The 27,968-nt window shown below is 35.0% G+C and overlaps 4 protein-coding genes across 6 annotated transcripts; 1 reads left to right on the top strand and 3 right to left on the bottom strand.

Moving 5' to 3' along the window:
- Positions 1 to 7,200: 7,200 nt before the first annotated feature.
- Positions 7,201 to 8,478, bottom strand: LOC125846459 (uncharacterized). Its single transcript, XM_049525879.1, has one exon. The coding sequence runs from the start codon at positions 8,417 to 8,419 to the stop codon at positions 7,481 to 7,483; it is 939 nt and encodes a 312-aa protein (XP_049381836.1). The 5' UTR covers positions 8,420 to 8,478; the 3' UTR covers positions 7,201 to 7,480.
- A 429-nt stretch (positions 8,479 to 8,907) lies between these two features.
- On the bottom strand, positions 8,908 to 12,541 carry LOC125846463 (N-acylphosphatidylethanolamine synthase). 2 transcript variants are annotated; one of them, XM_049525883.1, is made up of 5 exons: positions 12,285 to 12,541; positions 11,789 to 11,916; positions 10,564 to 10,649; positions 10,112 to 10,249; positions 8,908 to 9,404 (listed from the first exon to the last, which is right to left on the bottom strand). In XM_049525883.1, exons 1-5 carry the CDS (start codon positions 12,494 to 12,496, stop codon positions 9,105 to 9,107), a joined length of 864 nt encoding a protein of 287 aa, XP_049381840.1. In that variant the 5' UTR covers positions 12,497 to 12,541; the 3' UTR covers positions 8,908 to 9,104. The 2 variants fall into 2 exon arrangements, with proteins under 2 accessions (XP_049381840.1, XP_049381841.1); XM_049525884.1 differs by lacking the exon at positions 10,112 to 10,249.
- A 1,559-nt stretch (positions 12,542 to 14,100) lies between these two features.
- Positions 14,101 to 21,075, top strand: LOC125846449 (C-type lectin receptor-like tyrosine-protein kinase At1g52310). Of its 2 annotated transcripts, none has more exons than XM_049525861.1 (5): positions 14,101 to 14,291; positions 14,419 to 14,482; positions 17,271 to 17,690; positions 17,940 to 18,498; positions 20,311 to 21,075. In XM_049525861.1, exons 1-5 carry the CDS (start codon positions 14,211 to 14,213, stop codon positions 20,837 to 20,839), a joined length of 1,653 nt encoding a protein of 550 aa, XP_049381818.1. In that variant the 5' UTR covers positions 14,101 to 14,210; the 3' UTR covers positions 20,840 to 21,075. The 2 variants fall into 2 exon arrangements, with proteins under 2 accessions (XP_049381818.1, XP_049381817.1); XM_049525860.1 differs by having other exon boundaries at positions 14,134 to 14,291; positions 17,268 to 17,690.
- Positions 21,076 to 21,546: 471 nt separating this feature from the next.
- On the bottom strand, positions 21,547 to 27,322 carry LOC125846451 (allantoate deiminase 2). Its single transcript, XM_049525863.1, has 12 exons — positions 27,110 to 27,322; positions 26,224 to 26,312; positions 25,850 to 25,953; positions 25,694 to 25,778; positions 25,462 to 25,578; positions 23,672 to 23,781; positions 23,487 to 23,592; positions 23,294 to 23,380; positions 22,491 to 22,733; positions 22,252 to 22,377; positions 22,017 to 22,178; positions 21,547 to 21,811 (listed from the first exon to the last, which is right to left on the bottom strand). Exons 1-12 carry the CDS (start codon positions 27,234 to 27,236, stop codon positions 21,689 to 21,691), a joined length of 1,479 nt encoding a protein of 492 aa, XP_049381820.1. The 5' UTR covers positions 27,237 to 27,322; the 3' UTR covers positions 21,547 to 21,688.
- Between the last annotated feature and the right edge of the window lie 646 nt (positions 27,323 to 27,968).

Here is a 27,968-nt window from a genome sequence, read left to right as displayed (position 1 = left end):
AAATTGTTAGAATAATTAAAATATGTCACTTGTTCGATATTAATAACTGCGTAAAATTAAACCTGCATTCACTAATGTATTAAAAAAAACAAGAGAAATTTTTAATGTTAATGGTTACAATTTTTTCTATTATTTTGCAAGTATATAAATGCAAAATAATGGTTGCATCGACCTATCTTCAATAAATGTGGAGCATGTTTAACTATCCTAAACCTATTAAATATCATCTAGTATATTCTATAAGTTGGTGTTTGTTTGGAAAATACAAAACAAATCTAATTTAGGATATTAGATAATCTTGTTAAATTAAATTAGATAGGACTGAAACTCAAAATTGTACCAAGGAAAGTCGTGTTAAGTAATTGAGACACCATTAAAGTTGTCCCGTATTTGTATAAAGACACCTTAACTTTCAAAATGTCCTATCACCCCACAAAACTATTTAATATATTTGTAAATGGGCTATTTTGACCCGTTTCCTAGTCTATGTAGTCGGGCGTGTTGCTCACTCCCTGTGATAGAACTCAACCCGACCCGACCCTATTCTTTGAAGAAAAGTCGTCTACTCCTTTCCTTTTCTTCTATGTTTGGCTTGCGCCTCCACTATGACTATCATCTTTATGATTGTTGATCCAAACGAACCAACATATTGTTTTTGCAATCAAGTTAGCTGGTGAAATGGTTGTTTGCAGCAATCCTAATTGCAAAATAGAGTGGTTCCACTACGACTGCGTTGGCCTCAAAGAACAGCCCAAGGGGAAATGGTTTTGTGCGGATTGTGCAGGAATGCAAAAGAAGCGGAAAGGGAAGTGATAGAAATAGAAGAAAATCACCCAGTATACTGATTTTAGACGTTTTAGCAATGGGATAAATTTATGTTGATACTGTGCTACTGTAATTTTGTTATGTGTTGGCTGTTTTCTTGACAATGCTCACGTCTATTGTTTTGACTCTTATGGTAAAACCTTTTCGGAGTCCATTACTCAAATGGTCATTCAACTATTCTATTTTAACGATTGAGGACGACGTAAGATGATGAAGTCGTCAAATAGAGAGTAGCAACGTTGAGCTTGCTATGGAAAAAACAATGAAATCGAAAAATTAGGGCTACCAATTGCTATTTTGGGTTTAAATTTGGGGAAGATGACATAAACTAATTAAATAATTAATAATAAAGAAAGAAAATGACACGTGGCACTTTTAAATTGGTCCATGGCAGTGAAAACACTGCATGATGCGCCTCATGTGCATAGTAACAACCCATACGAGGGAATGGGTCAAAATGGCCCATTTACAAATATATTAAATAGTTCAGTGGGGTGATAGGACATTTTGAAAGTTAAGGTGTGTTTATGCAAATACGGGACAACTTTGATGGTGTATTTATGTCTTTTCTCTTGATCTTTTACAAACATGATTCGTGGTGGGATGTTTGTCTTGAAAATTCCTCTTTTTTTAATCAAAGTCTTGAATTCGAGTCTTGAGGAGTCATTTGGTGTGAGGTATGAATTATAATAATCTCAGGATAAAATAAAAATCCTAAAATCCTACATTTGGTTGGAAGCATTCAGGTAGTCCTATAATTATTTATCCCACCATATCCCTGAATAATTTATTTCGAACCAAACGACCTCGTGTTATTCGATCTACTTCAATACGAATATCGAACAACATGCAGAAAGCGATGGAGACAAAAAAAATCGTACGCATGTACTTAATTATTTGTTATATATGAATGAATAAATCATGATCATACGTGCTTTCCAAAGAAAATAAAAGGCAAACTAAACTAAGTTGCAAGTGAAAATTGAAAGAACAATAGTTTAAATCTAGAATTTCTAGTCTTTCATCAAATCATTTCTTATATTGCATGTACAAAAAAAAACATAGCAAAGTAATTGATGATTTTTTTTTTCTTTTTCTTTATAAATAGAGGCACAATTATATGGTACAAGAACAATATGCATTTGGATGTGACAGAAAGAATCTAAGAAAAATTGAGGGAAAAGTACAAAAATAATAATCTATATGGGCAAAAGAAATGGAAATGAAAAAAAAAAAAGATTCTTTACCTATCCTATTGGTTATAAATTATCAATTATAATGAACATATTGGATTGAGACTTTGCAACTTTAGTTGGTACCTGGGGTGGCCTAATGGGCAGCATGTATTTACTAGCTAGGACCAATGTCCCCTACCACGTAACTCTTATATTCTAGTATCATATAATTGTCTTCTCATAATTAATACACCTATAATTGTATCTCAATGCAATCGTACATGTGGTGATTTGAGGAGGAAAGAATATATTATACGCAGATTTTAATGTTATTATCTCATATAGATAAGAAAATTGTTTTCTAGATAGACAGTTGAGACGAGATCACAAAATTCAACAAGAACATAAAATTTAACCAGAAAATGAATGAAAACGATATTAAAGAGTTGAAAGGAAAGTTGGATTGAAATACATAAAAAGATCAAGTGGCACGCAAGAAAAATACTAAAAAACACCGTCTACATTATATGTGTCTTTTAAAAACTTTTGCGAACATCTTTTTTTATTAAAAAATAAGATTTAATGTTGGAAATATTTTTTATCTCTTCTTAAACATTTTACTTAATTAACATTCTAACTAATTGTAACAATATGGAGTAATGCCTTATTGTTTCTTTTGGTTTGAAATATCAAATATTTTAAGACATATTTAATTTGTTAATTAGAACGAATAATGTATGAAACTAGAAGACGTATAGTGATCATTTTTACCCTCAAGTGGCATTTTAGATGGACTCGTTGTGTTTCTTCAATTATGGTCGACTTAGAAGGGGTATTTTGAAAATCACTCCTACTTCTTTAATTGAAAATGAGTAAAAAAAAAGATGTATTGAAAACAATCTTTCTAAACTACAAATTATTGGGAAGCGTTGATGTGGATTCAAAATTTAAAGTTTATATGTTTTTACAGCCATATAAAATAAATACTACAATAATAATTAGATTTACTATCCCGGAGATACCACAGTCATTACTCTTCATATGTGCACTGAATAAATTCATTCTTATACAATATATAACCGTCGAATTAGTCAAACACGACACAACGAGTTTGACTTAGAAATGTTTACATGATTGAAGAATCGATTTCTTATCACATATTGCACCAACTCAATCACCTTACGTATTACAATACATTCTGACATTTGAAACATGAAAAATGAAATTGGTAGGTCCAACAAACTATCCAATCATGTCATGGCCGAGTGAGTTGGAGGAATTTGAAAATTTCAATCTCAAAATAGACAAAATTAGAGACATGTTCGCAAGTAATGGATGCCTAAACTCCAAGAAAAAAAACTAATTTAAAAACTCGAAATGACTCATAATTTTTTTTAAAAGAAAAATTAAACTGAGGAATTATTTCATTAAATTATATATCTTTTACTTACTTGGTATAAATAAAAGAAAGATCCTCAATTTAGCGTACGTGGAAATTAGAATAAATATGATTCATCATCATATATATTTATTTATATATATGGATTAGGAATATTCTTCAGATACTTATTTTCTATCGTTAATGAAAATTGACGTTGTGTTAAGATAGTTGAATTTCTTGAGAAAAAAAATCTGAAAAAATTGAGATATGTTATATGAGTGGAAGTCTAAATAAAACCTCACTTAAAAATGAACCTTTAAACCATAGTTATGTTTATACTAAAGTTAAGTTTCTCATAATCAAATGGCAATCTACGAGCCTAAACGTTTTTAATTATTTGCAAGTCATGAAATTTTCACACAAATACCACATAAAAAACAAAAAAAAAAAAAACAAATACCACATAATTATTTTGGAGAAAATGATCTGTTATGACTATCTTTTAAATAAAATTTTACTATAAAAAGATATAAAACTAAAAATATAAATTTGTAAAGAGCAACAAAATCAAATTTTCCGTTATTATGTGAGTGAGGTCATTGTTAAGACCGGCAGTTGAACAAAAAAAAGAAAATGTTCATTATTAGATGATTATAGGAGTATAATCTAATTAACCCTTAAGTAGATTATTTAACTTTTACTCCAATTTTATTTCTCAAAGAGAAGAGAGATAAAAGGATAATAATCTTGATTTCCATCATTCCCAATTACGTAAGTCCTAACTTCTCTTTTTCTATCTAGTAATTTTGGGAAATTGTGTTTAAAAAATATCGGAAGATTTTGCAATGTTTCAAATTATCCTTTAAAATATACTTTTGTGGATTTTTGCCAAATAGATGGATGTAACCTGAGCTAATTATTGATAGTATCGTTAAATATTTGTCAAATAAAAAAATGTCATTTTTTTCAAAATTAATTAAAAAAATATATATATATCAAATAAATTGGGACGGAAAGGAGTACTAGGTATGGCCTATGGTAGTATAATAAATACTCCCATGATCTTTTATAGTTCAAAATCACCATTAATAGTTTTAAAGCTTCCTTGCCCCTTTAAATCTGTTCATCTTAATAGTGACAGATGAATAAGGACATGCAATGTAAAGTCAGTGTCATGTGAGTCCCTACTGCTCTCTTTGCTTCATAATATATACGTAAACGTGACATTTAATTTAGTTCATCTGATATTTATGTGTTATAAGTTTGATTGAGTATAAAAAAAATATTTAAATTTGTATAAAGTGGAAAAAGTAGACACATGCTCCTACGTAGCATTCTATGTGACAATTCACGTCCTATATGGTGTCCTACGTATATTTATGCCACATATAATATATCACTTTCATCAACTAGAAATTAACAAACATCATATGATCGTTGCATTGATGCATACTCGAAGTCGATCTGTGAAAAAAAGTTCAATCTTTGTTTAATTAGGCATGTCATGTTTCCATATTAAGTATAAATGGTCTAACATAAAATATTACACCACGTAATTTAATATATATAATACTATATTATAAGCATTACATATGCATGTATTGTGTTAACCTTCTATAAAAGTATACACAAATATATATGGGCTAAACCGATCAACTATATATAATGTTGTACTTATGTTGAACTATGTACTATTAGAAAAGAAGAAATTAGTGACGGACAAAATTCGATAGCTAAACAACAAAAATCCTATGCTAATCTCATTTAGCTATGAATTAGCGACGGATTATAAGAATATTCAATTAGCCGTAGCTAATTATGTGTTTTTAGTAGTATATGTGACGTAAATAGTTTCTCCAAGTAGACATAAAGTGTAATTTTTCCTTTTTCTAAAAAAAGAATTTTATCAGTCACTATTTCATGATTTTTATCGCGAGGATAAATTACAAATCTTTAATTAAATAATATTTAAATTGTTCCAATATGACTTTATTATCTACAATTTGTTAAAGGAAATGAATGTGACATGAATATCCTAGTGAAACACAGTTATATTGCCGGCAATGCCGGCTTGCAAAACCTCAAAAAACCAAAATGGAAGAAAAATAAATAAATAAATTTGGATTTGGAGCTAATAAAAATAAATAATTGATAGCTAGGGAATTAAATAAGTTCACGAGAATTTCCACATATCTACACTACTTAGCCAGCAATACCATTAAAAACCATTTATTTATTTTTAGGTATATGAAAGTTGTGACTATTAGAAGAAGGCAGGCCATGACTAGGCAAAATCCAATAGTACCAACAACTAAAAGTGGGAAACACATACAATATTTATCGTTTTAATTTGTTTGTCTTATTTTTAGTCTATTTAAAAATAGCATCTTTTTTATAACTCTTTAATTCTAACACTTTCCGTATAAAATTTTAAGTTCATAAAATTAAATGACATTTTGAAATCGTATTAAATCAAAATCAGAAAGACAGATTAAATCGAAAAGCACCATAAAAAGTCAAAGTTAGAGTGCTTTTGTATTGAAGACAAACATGAGAAAGTTGGGAGCATAACTTTTTATTAATTTTGATTACTAAGTCAATATTTAATGCACTGCGAATTTGCTTTAGTTTTAAATATTTTATTGGCAATTTCATTTTGTAGGCCAGACAATCTTTATTTTGACAATTGTACAAATATTTGAAGACAATCTAGTTTACATTATGGCAGCCTGCTTAGATTAATTATCCTTGATTTCTTTCACTAATTTTTTCATATTATAATCTATAATCAACAAGTTTGACGAGCTTTTTTTAAAAAAAATTCGTAGAAGATAGATAAAAGAATAAGTAAATACTTGTGCTTTTAGTAATCAACTTCTCATTTTACTTGAACAGATGGTTTATCGGAAAAAAATGGAACAATATTTTTTGTATTACTCTTTTTATAATTGAAGATTTGGATCCACCATGTGCCTTTACTGAAAGTGTTTGTTAGGAGGAGTTATGATTTTGAGGAGAGGCCAAAATAAAGCTAAAAAGTGATTGTCTTTTTCTCTTTTCTTGTTTTTCACTTTTAAATGAAAGGTGATGTCAAATCACTATGATTGTATCCTAGTTTAATCAATTGTAGGATTAAAATCTCTGCTAAGCAATTTCAATAAACAGTAATTGTGCATTAATTTCCCAAGAACGTGGGGAGTTTTCTTTAAAGTCCACCCTCAAATCAATTCCATTTTGCATAAAGAAATGAATTACAAATGCAGCCCAAACCAAAAAGAGTTTGTAGCCCAATACTAGAAATGGATCTCTATTCTAATATATTTGTCTATGACGAGGTTAGAGGTGTTAGTAACGAACGTGGCTACAGTAAAATCCCTCTAAGTGGGGTCTGAAGAGATAGATGCAGACTTTACCAAGACTGTTTCTGAAAGACTCTTAGTGAAAGACGAGTTAGAAATAACCTTTGGGACCCTGGCTAAAGGAGTATGTGCACTTTGTGAGGAAATAGTCCATTGCTACAAAGTTGTCTCCTTATTTTCTTAATTGCTTAGATGAATTCTGGAACCTCGCTCCCTTCTTCCTTTTCTATTTCTTCTTTGCTCAGAAGATTTGGTTATATACCCAACACTAGGAAATCTATTAAACTTGGAACTCAACACACACCAACATAACCTTAGCACAACTGTAGCTGTTGGTTCGTGTGATCAAGTGTAACACTATTTTTAGCGGGAGCTTAATGTTCCGGGTGAGCCTATTTGTAGAATGCAAAAACAAATTCATGATACTTGATTTTCCAATGATTGCATTTATGAGAAATGTTGCATCCACATGAACATCTATTCTATCAAACTTTGGAACTCACAACATCAAAATTACTAAAACTTCCAACCAAAAACACATATCTAGAATTACAAAAGGCTGTGACTAGACAATTAAAGAAATTTTGGCTCTAAATAGCAAATTGTTAAATCCATTTTGAAAGAGGTTTGCTAGACACATTTACAACAATTCTAGCTCCATCAAACCTTCCATGATTAGCAAAAACCAAATTCAAGATTCTTGATTTTGGTAACAAAGAATTCACAACAAAAACCAAATTTCAAGATTCTTGATTTTCCAATGATTTCCATTTATGAGCTAGTGCATCAACAACACCATTAAAGCTACCAAAATTGGAACTTACCACATCAATGCCAACACCCAAACTCTCAGCACCAGCAGCTGTAACAGGGCCATGAGCTGCTGCCACCATTCTTGGACATCTCCTCCTCACCATTGACCAATCCAATCCAAATTCCTCCAAACTCTTCAACAAACCCTCCACTTCTCCAGTACTAGTAAACACAATTGCATCAAATCCACACTCCTCTTCACTCTTTATCACCACATCCTCCGCGCATTTCGCCCCTGCCCATCGCGTCTCATACGCGTCTAATCTCACTGGAATCCATCCCCTTTTCGATAAATCCTCAAGGAATTTCGGCACAACAGGTGGTTCATTCAACCCAATCACTAACGGAACTGGGCATAACACTTTTCTTCCTTGGCCTAATCCTAATGCGTCCACTAACCCAGATGGGGTTGCAATTGAAGGAACCAAAACTCGAATTCTTTCAGGGTTTTCACACATTTTTCGAATGAATTCTCGATCCAGAAGCTCAGCATCATTACCCAAAGCAGCAATTGTGAGAATTTCTCCATTTGGGGTTAATGGGGGTGTGGGGTTAATAGATAAAGCTTGTGAAAAAGCAGTAATCCCAGTTCTTGAAGTGAATGCTAGAGCTGAAAATTCTTCAAGAAACGAATTGGGTTCATCGATACCAGCTTGTGGATTGAGGTAGTGATGAATGGAAGAGATTGTTTGTTGAGTAGATTCAACAATGACGGTAGGACACCAAAGGGGTGTCCATCCTTTGAGATGTATAAGTTCAGACAATCTTGGTGCGTAGTTTTGTGGAGTGGTGAAAGCTATGACACAATTTCTTCTACTGTTTTCAGGGCTGGGAACTGGAAAAGGAAATAGCGGAGGATGCTGCATATTTTTAGAACAACTATCATTGGCTTATCATCTTGAGGCTCAGTTTTATCTATCTTCTTTTTTTTTTCTCTGGAAGGAGCGCCAGCCACCGTGCAGTCTTTTAAAATCTAGTATCGCGCATCGGCTGTCTGCACCATACTAATCATTTTATCCGTAATTAAGTTGTGACTAAAAAATACATGTCTTGCATTTGTTCGATGAATATGAAACATCAAATAGAATTTTACCCTTCAACCCTTTGGTTGTACAAATTTAATAGGCGTTTGAACATAAATTTTCCTTGGAAGAAATTCAGCAAGGCTTTTTTCTTACAATGCTTTATGCACATCCACTCTCTAGGAATGGTCCATCTTATGTTTCAACTTTAGACATATAAACATGGTTCCTTTATTACCATTTCTAGTAAAGAAGAAATCTGTCTTGTCAGCAGCTAAAAGAAGGTTTAAGGGAAATATAGTCAATCGGGAAATCCACAAGAATCAGTTTTGAAGAACTGATGTGATATCTTTCATTTCAAAATGCAAAAAATGCAGCTACAAGGATGATACCAGGAAAATATTACCCTGCGTACTCAATTCAGGGATGAGAAGTCTACCCTCAAACTATCAAAATCTTGAAATGAAAAGTTACAAGACCTTCAAAACAGATGCACTTTATGAATTCCCTTTAAATGCTTGGAAAGTGCCTACTTTATTTGCTCTGCCTTCGCATAAGATTTACTAAAATTCCTCAAGTTTTCCAAGGTAGTTCGAATTTGATCAGATATAGTCATGTACAGACATTTTTGTGCTGCCGCATCCAATCCCCCGAGGATGTTTCTCGGCCACTGCTCACTGGAAAAAGATGAATCTCGAGATTGAGATAGAGCCATCTCTCGCAGTTCAGGAAGGTTGAATTCCATTGGCTCACCAACAACTATTTTTATCTCCTGGTTCCATAAAGGAACTGGAGGTCTTCTCCCAAAAGCATAGTTCTCAGGCATAACCTGAAAATTGATCAAATCACAGAATGTATCACAATCCCAAGGTTGTGAATTATTCAAATAAAAGCTGGTTCAACCTCATAAGAAGCACTTAATTTGGATACGAAAATACACGTGTCCACAGAACTACGACGGATGCACATGTGCATATGTATGTATATGTGTTTTTTATCTCCTCGAAATGGACTGAGCATAAAGAAGAGCAGGAGATTGTTAGATGAAAGTAATGACAGTCGCAACATTTATGCCACTCTTATTTTCTTTTCTTAAGGATGGGCCCAAAGGGAAAGGAGAAAGCAACTATGGTATTGGCAAGGCGTGTCACATTATTAGTGAAGTAGACAAAAGGATCAATGGACTTTGTAACAACAATGAAGCAGTGCCATAAATGCAACGGGGTGATTTATAAACATTTTAAGAACGGCAGGACCTCTAATCCTCTAAGCTACACTACCTTATTCTTCCAATAAAATTAGTTCCACACAGAAGCACATGAATTAACCAACCAAAGTAACATATATAACCAGACAGGTACCATAGATTACAGAATCACAATAATTCGAACATCCTAAGAAGGCCTACCTATTGTGCATAGTGTATTACTAACAAAAACAGCCAAAACCAAATGGATCCATTGTCCATTGCTATTTAGGCATTAGCCCGCATTGTTCATTTCTGTGTATGGACAGGCTACTATGTCAATAACCTACCTTTTCAAAACCATGATGGATAATTGGCAAGACAATTGGAGTCACGGGGGCACGAGCAATGAGACTGGCAGTTCCCCACTTCAATCGTCTTATAGGAGCATCTTCTTGACAGACCTTCCCTTCTGGAAATGTATGCAGCTGCCCATTTGGAAGTTAGTCTTTAACCAAACATGTCATTTCAAAAACTTAATAGGAACTGCTGAGAACATTATACAATATTCTCATGCATTCTGGATGAAATGGAGGTTACGTTAAGCAACACTAGATCATTTGAAATTCAGTCCTCAATTCCAGAATAACATAATATCATATGCATATCCATTTTAGTGTAACAAAATAACCCATAGAGTGTAAAAAAGGATCAATTGGACTAAGCAGAAATTTAGAATATTTAACACTAACATCCATAACTAGATGAAAGAATTCAAGGCAAGGGATAAAAGACGTATTACCCAGGCTCCGTTAGTCAAACGATCAAGAGCTTCATTCATATGTTCTTGATATATTCCGCCTCCTCTTGTTATTGGTATACATTTACCTGCATATCTTCACACAGTGAGAAGAAACCCACACCAACAATTATGTTTGTATTAAATTGAGTGATTCATGTAGGTCTGTTGCGAATAAATCCAAAAAACCTCAAATCCCCTAATGCCTATCAAATTAAGAGTCTTCTACTTCTCGCTCTAGCAAGGGAAATAAGAAAATATAAAATTGACTGATATACATGTAAGTGGAGAATAAACCACACAGTGACAGATCCAGATCTGAATAACTGATCAATAAAGAAGCATGTTAAACAGAAACATAGGTGCATCTATGGATAATAGCTCAATATGAAAGCTTGCCGTACAGAAGCTTGGGTGCAGATCTGAATAACCACTCAATATGAAAAGCTTGATATCCAAGTGAACAGCACAGAAACCATAGGCACACATGCATATTAGAGTAAGAGCTAATATGGAAGTTTCAAGCTAAATCACAATCCTATTCCACTAAGATATAACCTTGAGTTTTGAGAGACTACTTCAGTTTATAAACATAGCTGGTACACATTTTTATTTCGATTATACAACTGGTTCCAAAGACATTTATTGCATCATTCCTACACCCAGAAGCTCCTTCTCTACTGAACTTCTTTTAAGTAAATAATCTCCAGATATTCTCAAAGTTCTTGTAGAATATATATGCAAAAAATGCTCCGTCCTTCCTAAGGGAACCTAATATTCTGCTACAAAAATGCAACTAGCATTTTTCTTTTCACTTTCGAACTCTACTACGATATGGAGTTCGTTTTTTGGGAATGGTAAGGTTGTATAAATGACACACAAGGATTGTGCCAAAAATTACATACAGATCAGTTCCTTTACAATCAATGTAGGAAGCTAAGAAAACCTATCATCCTATTAACTGTATTTTATATCTTCAAGCCTACACCAAAAGCCCAAAAGGGAAATACATCTGTATTTCATAGTGTAAATATTCTCATAGGGAATGCATCTGCGATGAAAATACATGCTTTGGTTCCTCTCCTTCCAAATCACCCACCAAACACACAGAGGAATGGTCTACCATATATCCCGCTATGATACAAAGTTCGTAAAAGTAATAAAAGCACCAAAAGATAGGGCATGAAAATACAAGAACAGAAGTGTACCAGACCAACAGATTACACACCGATCCGGAAAAAGTATGACAATACTGTATTTTTAAAGCATATGTCTTCCGCTGCCAGTACCCAACGAGCCAGCTTTGCATCACAAATTGGAAAACCTTTGAATGCCCACATAACTGGGTCATCCAACCTGCAGTTAAGACACATAATAGGAAATAAGAGACGATGACTACAACAATCAAAGAATTCCAGAAATTCACTCATTAAATCAACAATCAAATATGCCTCAACCCCAAAATGGAGTTTAGTTATATGCATTCCACTATATCAGGGCACATTTCATACCAATATCAACAAAGATTGAACTAAAAAGATTAAACGGATTGTACACAAAAATATTTCTGTAATTCATTGTCTGTTAAGCATTTATCTCAATAATGGGTATTTTGGCCAATAAACAATTTCTCCGTAATTTCAACTAGCAAAGGTTTCCATGAAAGCACACATCAGAAAAAATCTATCACAGAGAGCTCCTAATGAAGAGACAAAGTGACTTACGTGGACATGTGATTGCTGACGGTGAGGAGAGGAACGCCGGCTGGGCGGGATCGAACTAGCCGGATAAGGGTGTCGCCGTTGTGCACGGTGGTGGTGTTCAGTAGATTGGCCACCACCTTAGCGAAAGTACCTACCGCCGTGATCACCACTTTCCGCGGTAGACCACCCAGGTGGTTTGCTCTCGCCGCCCATTCCATCGTCCGGCCACCCATTTCCCAAAAAATCCACACTGATGTCAAAGCCTTCTTCCATTGAGCACCAAGTTATTACTGACCAATTAAGTACGAGAGAGAGACACAATTGGTCCCTTATGTTTGAGGATAGGTGCAAATTAGTCCATCTACTGACCCATTTTGATCGATATGCAGTCCCATTTTTTTTTGTTTTTCTAATTCGATATTTGATATTTGTATCAGATTCTCATAAATTTAGATTTACTTGGATTTGAACATTAGTGTCAAGGATGATATCTCTAGCTTGTACCAGTAGCACAAGGACACTCTTATACTCGGTGGCGGATCTAGGATTTTCGTTCAGGGGTTCGAAAAATAAAAGTATAAACGTGTAAATAAGCCTAAAATGTGAAAAACAGAACTGGATTTTTGTTTAGGGGTTCAAAAAATAAAAGTATAAACGTGTAAATAAGCCTAAACGTGTGTAAATAAGTCTAAAACGTGTAAAAATAGAAATGAAACTAGAAAAAAAAAATGAAACTAAAAAAAATAAAATAAAAGTATAAATGTGTGTAAATAAGCCTAAAATGTCGCCCCCAAGGCCTAGCTCGAGTGGCAACAGGTGGAGGATTTGTGGCTTAGGTCGCAGGTTCAAGCCCCACGCCATGCAAAACGAAACCCGATATTTAAGTGGAGAATTGTAGAGGGGCGGGCCCATTATCCACCAAGTTTAGAAGACTGTGATTGGTCAAAAGGGCGGATCACAGATAGATTTCTCGGTTATAAAAAAAAAGAGCCTAAAACGTGAAAAACAGAAATGAAACTAAAAATAAAAATAAAAAACTAAAACTAAAAAAGAAAAAAATTAAACCCTATTGCAGGGATTCAAACGGGTGCGTGAAGCTTAATTTCAGGGAGACTTGTCACTGCACTATTAGTTTCTCCTTGTCATTGAGGGGGGTTCAAAATATATATATTACAGAAATACATAAAAATATTTTTTTGCCGAGGGGGTTCGGGTCCGCCCCTGCTTATACTTGTCATGGGTGCATTGTTAACTATATCCTAATTTTTGCCAGTTTTTCAAAATAGATATTCATATGTTTTTTTTTTTTTGAAGTTAGCGATTGCACATGCACTCCCTCTCTAAAATGTGGATTCGCCTATGTCTCCGTCACATACATATATTCAACAACTTTTAAATGAATTCTTGCTTTTAATTTATATATAATACACACTTTACTAATTTGATTAAATTAATGTCACATACGACGATCAAATAAGTTTAAAAGTTTTATTTTGTTTGAAAGTTAAGTATCTAAATGAATTTCATGGAATAGAAAAGTCTAGTTCATAAACCGAGTCAAAGATGTTCCAAATCATTTCATATATTTCTAAACTATGCAACTTTTAACTTTTTCTAGACGTTTTATTTCTCTTAAAACTATTTTAAAATTGAAAGAAATTTTTAAATTTATTAGGGAAAAAAAGTTGTTCCTTGAATTTGACGGAAGTCATTAAAAATGGTGGGGACAAACATAAGGTGAGAAATTAACTACTCTGTCTGAACAACACTTTCTTCTTCAAAGAAATTCAACTAACCATTGGAGACTCCAATGTGAACTCTTTACCTTTCTCTCTCTAAAAAAAAAACCCTATCCACCCCCCCCCCNCCCCCCCCCCCCCCGTATCCACAATGCCCAACCCCACACTCAAAATCATTCTAGGTTTTGCTATACAGTGAGAACAAGTGATGATACTGATGGCTGTTAAACTTCTGTTCCCTTTGTTTCTACTTACTTGTTTTCTGCTTCACCTCTGTGCTTCCACTTCTGTAAGTAAAGAAACGATTATAGTACCTTTTATTTAGAGAAAAGGGTGTCTGAATATGTTGTCAGAATTCACGTTAGTGTGTGAATTTGGAGAAAGTTTTGATTTTTATTTTTTTGAAATTTTTTCAGGTCCCTAATAAGACACTTGATTCACAAGTAGTTTCATCTTCTGGGAATCAAAGTCATGATGATGGTAATGTTTTGGAATTAATTAGATTATTGTTCTGTCTATTTCCTTGGAACTGATAGATTGGCTTGTGTTGATTAGATTAGGGCTCTTTTTAGAATCAGTAATGGAGTTGCATCTATAATCATCTTTTCAACATAATGTTCAACTACTATATGTTACTTTGTGTATAATATGTTGGGATTTCTTACTGGTGCTTCTTATGTAATGTGTGCATATCTATGTGTCAATTGCTTATTTAAACTAGCATAGTGAACTTTTGAGTTTGGAGCAAATAAAGGCTGGCGAATCCAATCTTGTTTATCAAGTTGCTATAGGGTTTAAGGTCCACAGCTTGGAGTATTTTGTGCCAAACCATCATTCATAAATCAAGATTTTGAGAACTATGTCACTTCCCAGCATCGTTACGCTCAGGCCATAAAAGACTGTCTTGCAACCAGTTATCCCTCGGAAAAAATAAATAGAAGATGAACTTGCAACTATTTATAATCAGCTTCCTACTTCTAAAAAAATTTAATTGACCAGCCTCTCAATTCCGGTTTCCAAAGTTATGGATTTCCATTCCTCCAAGACAGTTGTTCTTGGAATATTCTTAGAACAATATTCTATTTGACTGATCGATTATCCTTCTAAGAAATCCTGGTGGTCATAATCACCTGATTGAAGTAGATTCTGCTCATTTCATTCATAAAGGCATGTTTAGGTTGCTCTTAAAGTGAAACTTTGGTTCTATTTGAGGGAGATAATATATATGCTTTTATGGTGGATTAATGATGGCCTTGATGAATAATGTTGTCCAGTTCCTTTCCTATTGAGGAACTCCTCTGTTGAAGTTTCTTTTATTTTGATGATATGCATTTCACCATTTTTTCATAAAAAAAACTGCACTAGATGTCGGGGGGACTCATGAAGTGATGCATAGAGCTCCCCTGGTAGTTGTCTTAGATGAGGAGGTGGCCAGATGAAGCATGTAGACACTTACAATTTCGCCAGTTAGAGGTTTTGCTATTACATTAGGCAATGGAAAGACGAGAATAACAGTGTGTTTTATGTTGATCAGCATGTAGAGCAGCAGTAATTGCACTAGTATTCTAGCTTGATATTACTACATCTTTCATTTGAGATAGCACATCATATTCTTTTGAAATGGGCATAGACTGAAAGCAATAGGGAAAATAATGATGATCCAACTTTATCCTACTTTTGCCCCCTGCAATTCTTGAATATTGATGGTTTTTACAGGATATTTGCAGTCATGTGGAATGTGATTCCTACATACTGTATATGCCTCATTTGTAAGACCTTTGCTTTCAAGTCTCAAGTTATCCCTGCAACTTATGGTATTAGACATACTGGTACACGTGTAGAAATGTCATGCCAAGAACCATCTAGCTGTTCATTTAAGTTTCCACAATTACGAAGAACCTTTCTTTTCCATTCGCTCTGTAGGAAGAAGAACAAAGTTCTAGTTTTTATTGAACTCGCATGGGTTTTAAAAAAGAAGTCTATTTGTTGCTACATCAGTGAATAAGGCTGTGGATCATCTCAGAGAAAACTGACTAATTGAGTGAACACAATTAGGAGTCCAAGCTGAATGAAAAGAGAAGAGAACACTGGAGCTTAATTTTTTTATAGAATTTTTTTTTTAAAGCTTCAGTGTTCTCTTCTCTTTTCGTTCAGCTTGGACAAGCTTAGTTTAATGCAAGTTTGGCTTTGTTTGTCAGAACTTGGTACTTTCATTTATCCATCATACTTGAATCTAGCACACCTTCCCTCTCAACAAAGGAAAAGTGAAAACTGAGAACACACTGTCGATGTCAAACCTCCACTAATCTGAGTGATATCACACAATCCATAACATGGAGGCCAAGCAACGACTACTCCTATCAAGTTCATAAGACACAGGGGTAGAGGGCAATGACCTGGTGTGAACATCGTTCTTGGGCCTTCTTATTTCGTAAGCTTAGTTTGAGATGGCAGTGGAGGCCAATTGTGGTGAACCGTGAATCTTTCAATCTTCAAATCTTGGAGACCTTATCTGAAATGAATTCTAATTTTGAAGCTGATCCCTCAATTGTTAGCATAATCAAGTAAATAAATCCATTAATGAAGATAAAGATACTTTTAGGGTGAAAAGTCATCTTTAGTTGTGGTATTAGAAATAACTAGTTCAGAATACCCGAGCTTTATTGTCCATTATGAGGTATTTATTAGATATAAACAAGTTCATGATACCTGAGTTTTACCTACCTAGATATAAACAACTATTCCTACCTAGCACTTTCCAGTCCCCGCAATCTTACTAGTATTATTTACAACTGAAGTCGATGGTCAAACCTAAGGAAACAACAGAAAGAAAAAACGTTAAAACTACAAATATAGAAAGATGGTGAAAAGAATCAACAAATGTGTACAAGAGTTGGAGATCATGTGGCTAAATGGATGGGGTTAGTGCAGGAATGGCAAGTTTGAGCCACTTTTATAACATTAGGAACACATATAGACTGATAGAATAACATTAGGGGTATATATGGACTGATAGTATAATGGAGGGTAAAATTAAACCTTTTTAATAGTACAGGAAGTGAGGGACAAATATGACCCTTTTCCTAATTTCTTTTCTTCTTCTTAGATAAATGAAGAAGTTAGATCAAGTATTATCAAAACACTAGTGCAACTGAAACTTATTTGGACCTCTCAACGTGGTTTTTCTTAGTGTATGTTTTTTATTTTTAACTGGTCAAGTTATTATGTCTCATCTCTTTGGCACTGTTGTTTATTGTTTCGCAAGCAGGAAGATGTGATCCTGGTTGGTTTAGCAGCCCAAATGGGAAAAAGTGTTTCAAATATAATGCGACCTCTTTGCAATGGACTGAATCAGAGACTTACTGCAATGGTTTTGGAGGAAACCTGGCTGCCATAACATCTTCAGAAGAACTGAACTTTGTCCAAAAGCTTTGTGGCAATGATAGTAACGGATGCTGGGTTGGCGGAAGGAGCATCCATACCACAGCTGGGTTGGGTTGGAAATGGTCTGATAATGCTTCTAGCTGGAATGAGAGTATTGCTCCTAAGACAACTTTGGACTCAAGTTGCAAAAATTTCTCATGCTATGGCTTTAAGTCGGTGGATTTGTGTACATCGATAACCAATGGTGCTATTATAGCTGAGAGATGCAATGTAACTCATGCTTCTATATGCACACTTGGTGCTGGTAAGTGATTGCAGACCAATTTATTTCTAATTGTTTCTTTCACCCAGTGTAATTTTGAAAAGTAGAAGCAAAACTCTTTCCCTGATATAGTGTGTTTATAATATGTGATTAAAAGCTTCATAGTCCCCTTTTGTTTTTTCCATGAGAAGTGCATTTTAGCTAACCATTATACAGGCCTACATTGTTATCTGGATAAATCTATTACATTCCTTAATTGGTTTTTAAATAATCTTCTAAATTTTACATTAGGGAGCAAGTGTCGCCATATGCGTTGCCACAGGGAGTATCTCATTATTCTTGCAGTTGTGAGTGGGTTGATCCTTTGCACTACTTTGGCTATTGTGATATGGCTTCTTGTATTTAGGCGAAGTAAAAGACGCAAAAGATCATCGCGTGCATCATTAGCATTAGTTCCCCCGTCTTGGAAAATTTTCAATCGTGATGAAGTAAAGTCCATGACAAAGAATTTCAGTGAAGCAAATCGTCTCCTTGGGGATGCCAAAACAGGTGGTACCTATAGTGGGCTTTTACCTGATGGTTCAAGGGTGGCTGTGAAAAGATTGAAGAGGTGCGGTATTCAGAGGAAGAAAGAGTTCTACTCTGAGATTGGAAGGGTTGCAAGACTTCATCATTCAAATCTGGTATCTATCAAAGGATGTTGCTATCATCATGGTGACCGCTATATTCTGTACGAGTTTATTATCAATGGACCCCTGGATAGGTGGCTACACCATATTCCTAGAGGAGGTAGGAGTTTAGACTGGAGCATGAGAATGAAGGTCGCCACCACCCTTGCTCAAGGGATTGCGTAAGTAGTGTTCCAACATTATCTTCATGTGCATTGTAGATTAGGAATAAATATTTTAACTTATCCTTGAGGTGGATTGATTTTAGTCAGAAATGTGAGTTTATCTTTTAAATTTTATCATACTTCCCTTCTTTGTCATGAGTATGAACTCATATATACTGTTTGGGTTGATGTCCAATGAAGATGTTATGGTGGAAGTCAAACAGGGGTGAAAATAGATGATAAGAATGCATTATCTATATTGTTAAGAAAAAAGGGTGTGTTATCTGTCTTGCAATATTCCTTTTCCTATTTTCCTTTTTCTTCCCTAGATTTTTCATTCAGAAGAAAGTCAAATACTGCACATCTTGTCCAAGATACTTCTTGTTAACATATAATGCAATTAATAAATGAAAACCTTTTAGGTTTACAACATCCGTTCCAGTACTAAGGAGAATCCACTTCCTAGGGATCTACCTATCTGCTTTTCCTACTCCAGCTAGATCTTGCCATTGCCAAACGTGTCTTTGCAGCACTGGCCTTCTGGCTTCTCGTGTTTCCTTTCAGGTTTGGGGTGGATCTTTCCTTTCTCAATTATCACATACTCGGTTAGGTCGCCCGTGTGTGTGTCTTTCAATTTAAGTGTTTGAGCAGGAACTCTCTTCATGAAAGTTACCTTTATCAAAAAAAACTCTCTTCATGAATCTCACTAAAATATTGTAGGAAAGCCATGATTGATTTTCTATTCGGGGATTCATTATTAACTATTTATGACCCTATTTATTGGTGACAGAATTGTTGAACTTTTATCTAGGGAATATTTCCTTGACATGGAAATTATGGCGAATAAATTTTTCAGGGGTTTGTGAGACTACTCACCACCTAACCCCCAACAACAAATATACATGGAAGAAATATTGAAGTGTACAAAAAGAAGCCAATATATTATTCCAATTATTCATGATGATATAGTGAAATAATCAGCATAAGATAGACCAAACCTTAGGCTTATCTACATCACCAGATTTAATATATGCAATGTATTATGTATGGTCCCTGGTAGTTTAACTTTTCATGGACTTCTTTGTTAAGAGGTATTATTTTCCATAATTTATTCAGTGCAAGTTGAAAAATATAGGCCACTTGAGTAAGCTGGGTTCATTTCATAATGTACATACTTTTAAAGATTTCGATAGTTTGCAAGTAGGTCTTTGTAATTTTTATAGGCTACAAGGAATTCAGACAGAAGCGAGTGAGAAAAGATGAAATCCTTAAGGAAATGGATACCAGCGACATCTTAGTAAGAAAATAAAAACTGCATATTACTGTCCTGTTGTCTTCATGAGTTTTTGTTCTGAGTGTCTTACCTTGTTCTAGGGCAGATGTCTATGGAAAGTGAAGTCATAGAAAATAGGATGTCTATGAAGGTTACTGTTATAAGCGAAGCAACCTAGGTGCCTAATATATCGATGGATAGATACTTTAAGACCAGTCATGCCTATGGCGTATTTGTTAAAAAAGGGAAAATAAACAGAGACAATTCAGGGTCTATTACTAGTTTATTACCTTTGTATTTTATGGAATTGAAGGATCTAGCAAGTATGTTAATCAACTGCATAAGGTGAAAATGACTGGTCTGGTTGTGTTATGGTTGTATTTTTAACCATGAAAGGTGGTGATAGTTGTTAAAACTCTGTTTTGTGTCACTGTGTCAGCTAGCGCACAAGAGGAAGTGCAAGTGGCAAAAAGCATGACATTGTTTGTTTGCTAATCTCTGTGATGGCAGTTTCTTTGCTTATATTGTTTAATGTTTGCTTTCATCATGTGTGACAGGTTTCTTCATGACAAAATGAAGCCACAAGTTGTGCATAGGGATATCCGTGCAAGCAATGTTCTTCTTGACGAAGACTTTGGCGCCCATCTAATGGGAGTTGGTCTGTCTAAGTTTGTACCATGGGAAATTATGCATGAGAGGAGAGTCATGGCAGGTGGTACTCATGGGTATCTTGCTCCGGAGTTTGTTTACAGAAATGAGCTTACTACAAAGAGTGACGTCTACAGCTTTGGAGTCCTCTTGCTTGAAATAATTAGTGGACGAAGACCAGCACAGGCAGTTGATTCTGTTGGGTGGCAAAGTATATTTGAATGGGCCACGCCTCTGGTGCAGGCTCATCGATATGTTGAACTCTTGGATCCTCTCATATCATCTTCTTCCTCTTCTCAGATTCCTGAAGTTGGAGTCATCCAAAAAGTTGTTGATCTTGTTTATTCTTGTACACAACATGTACCATCAATGCGTCCGAGGATGTCACACGTCGTCCATCAGCTACAACAATTAGCTCAGCCCCCTATTGTAAAGTAAGTGGATAAGAATTATAGTTCAGCATTTCTTTTGACTGAAACCAGCCTGCAATCTTTTATCCTAGTTGCAAGGGCTAATTGTATTAGGCATTATTTTTGAACTTGACATGCAAGGCCTTGAGGCTTGAACCAGTCCATGATGGTTGAGATGTAATACAACAACTAATCTGTATCACCAAAGCCAGTATGCTTTCATCTGCTGCTGCTTTGCATTGTTTACTTGTAGCACCTGTATTTCTAAAATTTGTTTCTGTTTCCTGTGTTAAAATATCACTATGCATAACAACCAATTCAATAAATGTCCATGAAATCTTGCAGAAGTTTTTCCAAATGTTCTTTCTTCAAGACTTCAGAAACTGTATTTTGAAGTTCTTTCCATTACAAATTACAAGCTTTTCTATAAAAAAAAAAAAACTTAAAAATATAGAAACACTTTCTTTTTGCACCAGTTAGCCGTTTCTCCAACAAACTCTACCCCAAGAAGCATCCGCAATGCCTAAACTTAAGAGTTTAAGCTACGAGAGCTAAACCAATTTTATTTGCACAATATAATTTTTCAACGAAGACCCTTTCCTCCACTTAGCCCTGCCACGGCGTGTAGGTGGGTTCAAAAGTTTTAGCCAGGTTATTGGTTACTGTGTTTTCTCATCATTGCATGCCATATCGCCACTTACTCGAATCAAGACTTCTGGTAAAAGATGGTTCAAATTAAGTAACAGGGCAACTTGTTTTATTGCAAATATACATTCTCATTACTGCAACTATAGAAATTGAATGGATACATATATATACAAAATGGGATTATGAATAGCAAACTGGCCAACTAGGTTGCATTGCAAAATGCCAACAATTACAAGAGTGTCTCAAAAAATGCAAGGACAGCCATTCCAGCTGCCCAAACATCATCATCTAATACATGTTCTGCAGGAGAATGGCTGATGCCTCCACGACAACGCACAAATAGCATTCCCACCTATCGAAAAGTAGCCAATCTTTAATAAAAATAAGAAGGAAATTTACATTCCAAGTGTCAATGAACCGGGTTAAAACTATGAAACACCATGGTTCAAATCTCCTATATAGGATGGAATAGTATAGGTGCACAAGGTGGCTTGGATAAGAAAACGAAAAAAGATCACGTCTGAAGTAGTAAAATACAAGGTTTGAGTATAACTCACCTTGGTTAGATGAGACATGGCCATTGCATCATGCCCTGCTCCACTCATCAGTACAGGAACATCACCTGGATCCTCACCAGTTATTCTTTTCAAAGCAGTATAAGATGCAGATTTTAGCTGTGTACTCAGGCCAGGATCACAAACCACAGCATTTGCGTCATGCTAAATCAACAAGACAAGCGTTAGTCATGAACATGCTTCAGAATTCGCTACATATGATCTAAGAATCTCTCACCTTTCTCTCAACGTTACAGAAGACAGAACGCCTATCACACATATGGTAGAGTCTATTTGAGAATTCATAAATTATAGCTTCTCGTCCTGAGTCATCCATCGCACGTACATCTACGGTGAATGTCACCTGTAATAAATGCACATGTCGTAAGGAACATTCTAGAAATTCGAGTACTTACCCTGTATGAATAACAAACAACAATATGTAACTTGTGTGTCAGCAGTTTAAGGAGTGCTTGCCTGGCCTGGAATGACATTACTTGCACTTGGCCAAGTTGATATCTCTCCAACAGTACAGACCAGAGATCCTGCAAGAGATTCCACTGTTGAAGATGTGCATTGACCATCATATGACAGATAATAGTCAGGTTGTTTACAAAGACTTTCCAGAAATACAATTAGTTCAGCAGCTGCAACCATAGGATCCTGTCGCATATTCATGGGTACTGTCCCTGCATGTCCTTGTGTGCCTTTCACAGTCACCTGCAATGCTTAATTCAAAAGGTCTGGTCAAGCAAGAATTCCTTAAACCAAATTTATAAGCGGCCGTGTATACCAAAAGGAGATGTTAGTCGTGACAAGTGGAAGTAGCCAAGCTGTTGATTGTGCCAAGAACACATTTTCCAGGGAGATAATTTTCTCACCCTTTAGAGCTCCAATTTAACTATTCCTCTCATACTGATCAATTGATTTATTGCCCAAGGGCTTGAAATATGTTTCTTGACTTTATTAGTTGCGATCTTTAGAATTTAGCTTCAATGTACCAAAGTAAAATCCAATTCTCCCATGGCAAGGATCATCAAGATTCGAACTTGGAGTTCAGATTAAGCAAAGTGATATATACATCATATAAGTACTTTTTACTTTGTAACGTCATATCATCACAAAGACGAGAACTACTAGAGCGTTAAAATGTGCTCCTACTAAGTTACATTAACAAACTTAGAATAAGAGTAGATGATTTGCCGTAGAAAATTCAGACTATCTTTTTGATGCTGCGATCACATAAACCAGCCGAGAGGCGGTAGGATAAGAATACACACCTTCAACCTTGTCTGCCCTGCAATGCCTTTTACTGAACCAAGAGGGAGACCAACATTCTCCAATACAGGTCCCTGTTCAATGTGAACCTGCAAAAGACCATTAGAATAAGATCTATCATCAGCAACTACGTTACCAGGGATCTTATGAAGTAGTTAGTGACTTTGATATGATATATAGAGAACTATTATTGACCTCAACATAGCCCCAAACAGATTCTGGTTCATATTTGAGCTGCAAAAGGTTTTCTTCTGTAGTCTCTATAGAACTTGCTCTCAGAGCACCTTGCACTGTCACACCACTGAAACACTTGCACATTAATTTACTGAGACACAGTAGCTATACGAACAAAGACAAGCTTTTGGGTTAGCCATACAAACTTCTTATCATGTACTTGCAACGCTGAAACTGGTAATATGCCAGCAATAGCTGCACTGCCCAAGAAGGTTGACTGAAACCTTACTCCCTCCTCATCACTAAACGCGATTACCTGCAAAATAGTACATAAGAAATTTGCAATATTTAATACTAAAAAGCAGGAGAAACTAAATATTTTATGATATATGATATTAACTCAAAATAAAAGCTGCAAGATGGAAGGAATACAAAGGAGAGTTGACAGCAATTACACATTAAGCAACTAGCACTACTATTTGTGCTGTAACACTTGCTACAACTGCTCCTTAAGCAACTTAATTTTGTCATTGCACATTAAGAAGTATATTCTTTCTGACTCCTGATAATCCTGCTACCACAAATGATCACTGGTGATATTAAATTACTTAAGTTCTTTCGCCAATATTTAGATTCTAGACAGACTATGGTGCAAAAGTGTCATAGTCTCCCCTAGAAGGTCTAATATTTTAGATTCTAGACGGACAGGATTATTTGTTAAGATATAACACAATTCTCCCTAGAAGGTAATTATGTCAAGTACCTGAAAATAAGGAACGTAAACTCAAATTTGCATGTTCAAGGTTATAACATTTCAAAGAGGACATAACATGCCATTTGAAGCTAGGGTTAGATGGGAAAAAGGGTGAAAATACAAAGCTCATTAGTGAGTTCATACATCTCAAAGCTGAAAGACAAGGAGATAAGGAAAAGAGAAGAAAGATGTGAGAAGAGGGAGAAGTAAAACCAGGAACATTAATACATACTCCAAAACTCTAATAGATGGAATTGATATTGTCCTTGCGAAGGTTACTACTATGTCAGCAAGAATCAACTCGTATATTGTGATAATTTTTTTAAGTGTATTACCATAGGATTCTATTTGATCATAATGAAAATTTCTTTTGGTAATACCATAGGATTCTTTGTGCACTCTCTTGCTATGTTGCTCGGACTCTCCAATAATATTGTTGTACTCGTGTCAGATCCTTCAAAAATGTCCTGTTTTTGAAGTATCTGACATGAACCTAGCGGCATTTTTGAAGAGTCCAAGCAACTAGCTCTCTTGTACTCTAGCTCCCAAGTTCCTCTCATCGGTCAACAAATTAGTTATCAAGCAACATGAGGCAGATGTGGACCTAACTGTTTGCATATTCATACTTGTGAACAAATATATACCATGAAAAGAGAGATAGCATAATGATAGAAACCCCAGGTAGTAAGGAAATATCTAACTTATTATTCAGATTTCAGCATACTAGACTATGTTAGTCAAGCCAGAGATCTAACAAGTATTAACCCCATTTTCCATCAACTTCATCGCCTCATATGCAAGTCACACTTCTAATGGAGCTTGCAACCACAAACATAAGCCTCTGCGACGGATTGGTTTTAAGTGTCAACCCAAAACAAAATTGGAACAGTCTGAGACTTAGCAGTCGACATCAGAACAAAGCCCAAATTTATGGGAAAGCACATGACTAGTACCTAAACTTTCTGGAGTTAAGTTAAAGAACAGTTACTTTTTTGAGAAAGAGCATTCCTCAACGACGCCGCGCGCCGCATGAGGAATGCTCTTTCTCAAAGAACAGTTACTTTTTGGAGTTCAGATTTTGTCTTTAGGAGACACAAATAAAGTACAGTGCCCCCACTCCTAAAAAATGCATTATTAGTGTGATTGAAAAGGAAAAAACCTTCTGGTTGCAACAAAGAGTAACAGGACAGAAAACATGAAATACGATTGACATTCCAGGCTAATATGTTTTATGTGTCTCACCTCAACTGGTCGCCGGAGTTTACCCAACCTTCCAGAAGAATTCAATGCCTTTAATGCAGATATTGCACAAATTATGCCCAATGAACCATCAAAGAATCCAGCATCAATAACTGTATCCTGTTGAAACACAAAATATTCAATGGCAGGTCCTTCTGCAGCATCTTGAACTAGTAATGCTGTGAAGTTAAGCAAATCTACTATACGAAGAAGATGTAAGTAATCAATGCTTCACCAAATGAGAGCCAATTAACAAAGCCCTTTCACTTGGATTAATTCCTTCAGCCCGACCATGGACATTGCCCATTTGGTCCACCCACCTGGAACCAGGAGTGCTATCAATTAAGTTTCTGAAGCATTAAAAATACAGTAAGATAAGTCGAAAACATACGTTTTCAAGCCTGCATCTTCCATCCATGCACGAAGAAGATTTCCCGCTCTGATCGATGCAGGGCTCTGGAAGGTCCTCTCTAGGTAGCCGTTTGCATCACTTACCTGTCACACAACACAAATTTTTGTTACTTCAACACTTCTACTTATGAAAAAAACAGGATAAGAAATAGCACCAAAACAAGTAAAAAAATGAAAGCAAACTGTTATACTGCAGAAATCGGTATTTCAAGATTTGAGAACTTTCATGGATGCATAATGTATTGTACTCTAAGAAAGATAAACCTCAGTTAAAATACCAAAAAAGAAAAAAATGCTTCCCAAGAAATTTGACTTCCACTAAAAATGATTAAAGTAGTTGCCTTGCTTTGATACCTTTCCAAGCTCATTAAGTCTTCCAACAGCTTCCTCCTTGAGGATTTCAGGGAAAAGATCATACTTTATGCCTTCTGTATTTTCAGCACCTAATCATCACAAAGAGCCCCACATTATTACAGATTTGAGGTATTTAGTATAAAAAGAGCAACTGAATCAAGGGGGAGTGGGGGAAGGGATGAATCTTGTTTAATGAGATGAATGGAACAGTTCTTCGCGATAAAGAACACAACTTTTGGGTTTTTGAAAGAACCAATTTTTATAGAACTTCACATTGGAAAACAATCAAACTTATAAAAGAAACAGAATCATAGTTGTGCACATCATGTAATGTTATGATTCAAGACAGAATAAATTGAAAATGACATGAATATACAAACAAGTAGAACGTATAGGAGCTAATTTTTCCACCTTGTCAATCACTAATGCTTATGAAACAGCTAGTATAATTTCAATCTATGTTGGTTAGACTCTCCAAAATTTCCCCATTCATGTCGAATCCTTCAAAAAATGCACTACTTTTAGAGGATCCAACACGCATCCGTAGACATTTTTGAAGATTCTGAGCAACATAGATTTCAAGAACACAAAGGACCAGCTACCTAAGCAAAATAGGTCACAATATAATTTCATTTTCACAATAAAGAAAACATCTTTTTTCTAAAAAGAATCAAATCAACACATAAACTTCAAGACCTAGTAAAGTCAGACAGAATATACTTCAACTTTTACACGCAAGCTGTCCACCTGTAAGAAAAAAGTACAAATACTTGCAAAATCATCACATTTCCAAAGATCCTAGCAGAAACATTAAAAGGGTTCATTCATTACCCAAAAGGGTGTAAAAAAAATCAAAACTTTACATGTGAAGAAAACCAATAATTACCAAATGATGGGTTAGCCATGGCGAACAAAGGAGAAAGAAGAAGAATGAAGGATAAGATTGAAAGAGAGTTCTTCATGATTGCATGGGGAATTGGAAATGAGAATGTAATAGAAGGAGGCGCCGCCATGGCTGCTTGCTGCAAGGCTTAAAAGCAAGCGAACAAGGCCACGGCACTCCCAAATTGGAATGAAAGAAGATAAAATGAATTCAGATTGTGGAAATTCAATATAGGCCACTACTATATACTCAGCTATTTACAACCTAGCAATTCATTTTTCGCGGTGGAATGATAATTATTCCTTGTTACTTAAAGTATTTAACTAGTATACATGTATTGTGTGATTAGTGGATAATATTAAGTATTTTAAAATATTTTAGATTGTAATATTTTATTACGGGTTTGAATCTCTTGAATATGAAGTCGCTTTTGTTAAAGATATGATGATATATGAACAAATTTAATTAAATTTAATATAAATATCTAATTTCGAATGGTAAGAAAAAAAAAACTATTTACCACCTTGTTATTTGTTGGTGTTCTACTTGGCTGTACTTTTTTTTTTTTTTGGTTCTTTGACTATGTGGGTCCAAAATAGGACTCGGAACAAGATGCTGTGGGTCCCACAAAATATTCTATTATTTATATTAATTAATTTATATAAAAATATAGACTGTTTCGTCATTTCTTTGTCTAAATCTTCGAGCCAGTTTGGTTGTATAATACGTACTTTGTTAAATATTTTATAATTTGATTTCTTCCTTATCTTTTACTCCCTCCGTTTCACAAAAAATGACCTGGTTTCACTTGGCACGGAGTTTAAATAAATAAAGAAGACTTTTAAATTTTATGGTCCTAAAT

Source organism: Solanum stenotomum, chromosome 12 (genome assembly GCF_019186545.1).
Source record: "Solanum stenotomum isolate F172 chromosome 12, ASM1918654v1, whole genome shotgun sequence".
NCBI lineage: Eukaryota > Viridiplantae > Streptophyta > Magnoliopsida > Solanales > Solanaceae > Solanum > Solanum stenotomum.
The sequence above is the reverse complement of the archived record's forward strand: the minus strand, read 5'-3'. Positions and strand labels throughout refer to the sequence as shown.

Bases quoted from the DNA above. Each gene is read 5' to 3' on its own strand.
- LOC125846459 (XM_049525879.1), bottom strand. From the start codon at position 8,419: ATGCAGCATCCTCCGCTATTTCCTTTTCCAGTTCCCAGCCCTGAAAAC.
- LOC125846463 (XM_049525883.1), bottom strand. From the start codon at position 12,496: ATGGGTGGCCGGACGATGGAATGGGCGGCGAGAGCAAACCACCTGGGT. The intron at 11,917-12,284 runs GTAAGTCACTTT...TCTTAACTGCAG, and splicing joins GTCAGCAATCACATGTCCAC to GTTGGATGACCCAGTTATGT. The intron at 10,250-10,563 runs GTAATACGTCTT...CCAAATGGGCAG, and splicing joins GTTTGACTAACGGAGCCTGG to CTGCATACATTTCCAGAAGG.
- LOC125846449 (XM_049525860.1), top strand. From the start codon at position 14,211: ATGATACTGATGGCTGTTAAACTTCTGTTCCCTTTGTTTCTACTTACT. The intron at 14,483-17,267 runs GTAATGTTTTGG...TTGTTTCGCAAG, and splicing joins GAATCAAAGTCATGATGATG to CAGGAAGATGTGATCCTGGT. The intron at 17,691-17,939 runs GTAAGTGATTGC...ATTTTACATTAG, and splicing joins TATATGCACACTTGGTGCTG to GGAGCAAGTGTCGCCATATG.
- LOC125846451 (XM_049525863.1), bottom strand. From the start codon at position 27,236: ATGGCGGCGCCTCCTTCTATTACATTCTCATTTCCAATTCCCCATGCA. The intron at 23,782-25,461 runs GTGAGACACATA...ACTATTTTGCAG, and splicing joins AACTCCGGCGACCAGTTGAG to GTAATCGCGTTTAGTGATGA. The intron at 21,812-22,016 runs GTGAGTTATACT...ACTTTTCGATAG, and splicing joins CCATGTCTCATCTAACCAAG to GTGGGAATGCTATTTGTGCG.